Genomic DNA, 1,808 nt, shown 5'->3' on the forward strand with positions numbered 1-1,808 from the left:
ATGTCTGACTGGGCCTCGTGTCTCTTTATGTTCAATAAATTGGGCCCCAAGGTCAAAAAGGTTAAGAACCCCTGGTGTAGGCGGTGTAGGCTAACACTGAGGGCGCTGTCCACAAGGGGGCGCCACAGAAAACGATAACATTTCATCAGCGTCTAGTTGATCTGTAGATTAATCTCTGGTTCCTCAGGTTTATGGAGRTTGTGGTTTAGATATGAAAAATCAGCTGACGTTTTCTCCTGCTGCTCCTGCAGCGGGTCCCGGGGAGCCTCAACAACAACAAACCTGTTTATTCTGATTTCTCCCTGCAGGAACTGGTCACGGCCTGGTACATCGGCTTCCTGGTTCTGATCTTCTCCTCGTTCCTCATCTACCTCGTGGAGAACAAGTTCAACAAGGAGTTTGCGACGTACGCTGACGCATTGTGGTGGGGCATGGTGAGTCCGAACCGGCACTGGATGCTGAAAACAGAAGTACTTTAATTCAGATTTCAGATCCCGCTCTCTCTCTGCTCAGTTTCCTCTGAGCACTGACGGCTCCTCCAGAACCCTCCAGAATCCTCCGGGCCACTCGCCTTCATTAGGGTTAATTTTCTCAAAGATTACTAATGGCTCCAAAATGGCTCCTTTCACAAGACAATCAGAGAATTCAYCGTCTGCAGAAACAGAGAGGTGGACAGATGGATCTGCAGACGGTTCTGTTTGTTTCATTGATTTAAATCTTTCTGGCTCCACAGGTTTTGGTTCTGTTTCCTCAGATGACCCAGTTTTATTTTCACAGGGAAACAAACCAGATGCCTCTAGTTTAAAGCCTCACTAATAACCATAAATAAATCATAAACATCACAGAGCTTCAGCAGAACTGACCAGTTCCAACAGAAAAAAACACACAAATTAAACCTCGATCTTTCTTTTATTCATAAACAATRACTGGGTTTCTCAGATCACCTTGACGACCATCGGTTACGGAGACAAAACGCCGAAGACGTGGACGGGACGCATGCTGTCCGCCTTCTTTGCCCTCCTCGGCATCTCCTTCTTCGCCCTGCCTGCAGTAAGTTCATGTTTTAAGTTTTTACAGCAAAGTGTGTAGATTTATTAAAATGAATGTAATTTATACCTGTAGACAAACCTGACAGGTAAATATAGATGGTCAGTAAGTTTCTACAGCTAAAGATCGGCTGTTTTTGGTTGTAACATCAGTTTTAAAATAAATTTAAAATCAGCCTTCATCTTTACAGCATGTTGCAGTTTTACTTTTGATTCTTTTCTTTTAAACTACCTTGTTCTTTTTTAGCTTCTTATTTGCTAATATTAGTTTTTTCTGCTATTTTAGCTATAATTCTGCTTCTTTCAGTTTTTCAAATTGAACTCACATTAACACTTTTGCTATTAAAAATTTTCCGCTCAATTTCAGCAGCTCTAAGTAAAGTTTTCAGCAAGAAGCATTCATCAAAACTGGATTTCTCACCTGAAGAATCTTTTTTAGCCTTGAATCAACAGGATGTTGTTTTTTTTGTGGGTCCAGTTTCTCAATCGGACTGGTTTTATCTCACCAGGGGATTCTGGGTTCAGGCTTCGCCCTGAAGGTCCAGGAGCAGCACCGGCAGAAGCACTTTGAGAAGAGGAGGAACCCGGCCGCCTACCTCATCCAGGTAAACTCAGAGCTGATGATGATGAAGATGATGTGATGCAGCTTTTATTAAACAACAAACTGCACCAAAGTGGTTTCAGTTCCTGGGGTCTCATTTATAAAGGATTGCGTGGAAACCATACTAAAAGTGAACGTACGGCCAAAAGGCAGAAATGGCG

General features: G+C 42.9%; 1 protein-coding gene across 1 annotated transcript in view; it reads left to right on the plus strand.

The window, feature by feature from the left end:
- The window catches only part of LOC106533003 (potassium voltage-gated channel subfamily KQT member 5), a gene marked incomplete at both ends in the record, with an annotated part of 11,767 nt that overhangs the window by 3,312 nt on the left and 6,647 nt on the right, over positions 1–1,808 (plus strand). Inside the window, 3 exon segments of the mRNA XM_014029203.1 lie at positions 309–434; positions 940–1,050; positions 1,556–1,651. Coding sequence (XP_013884657.1) covers positions 309–434; positions 940–1,050; positions 1,556–1,651 — 333 coding nt within the window.

This window comes from Austrofundulus limnaeus, unplaced genomic scaffold, assembly GCF_001266775.1.
Source record: "Austrofundulus limnaeus strain Quisiro unplaced genomic scaffold, Austrofundulus_limnaeus-1.0 Scaffold867, whole genome shotgun sequence".
NCBI lineage: Eukaryota > Metazoa > Chordata > Actinopteri > Cyprinodontiformes > Rivulidae > Austrofundulus > Austrofundulus limnaeus.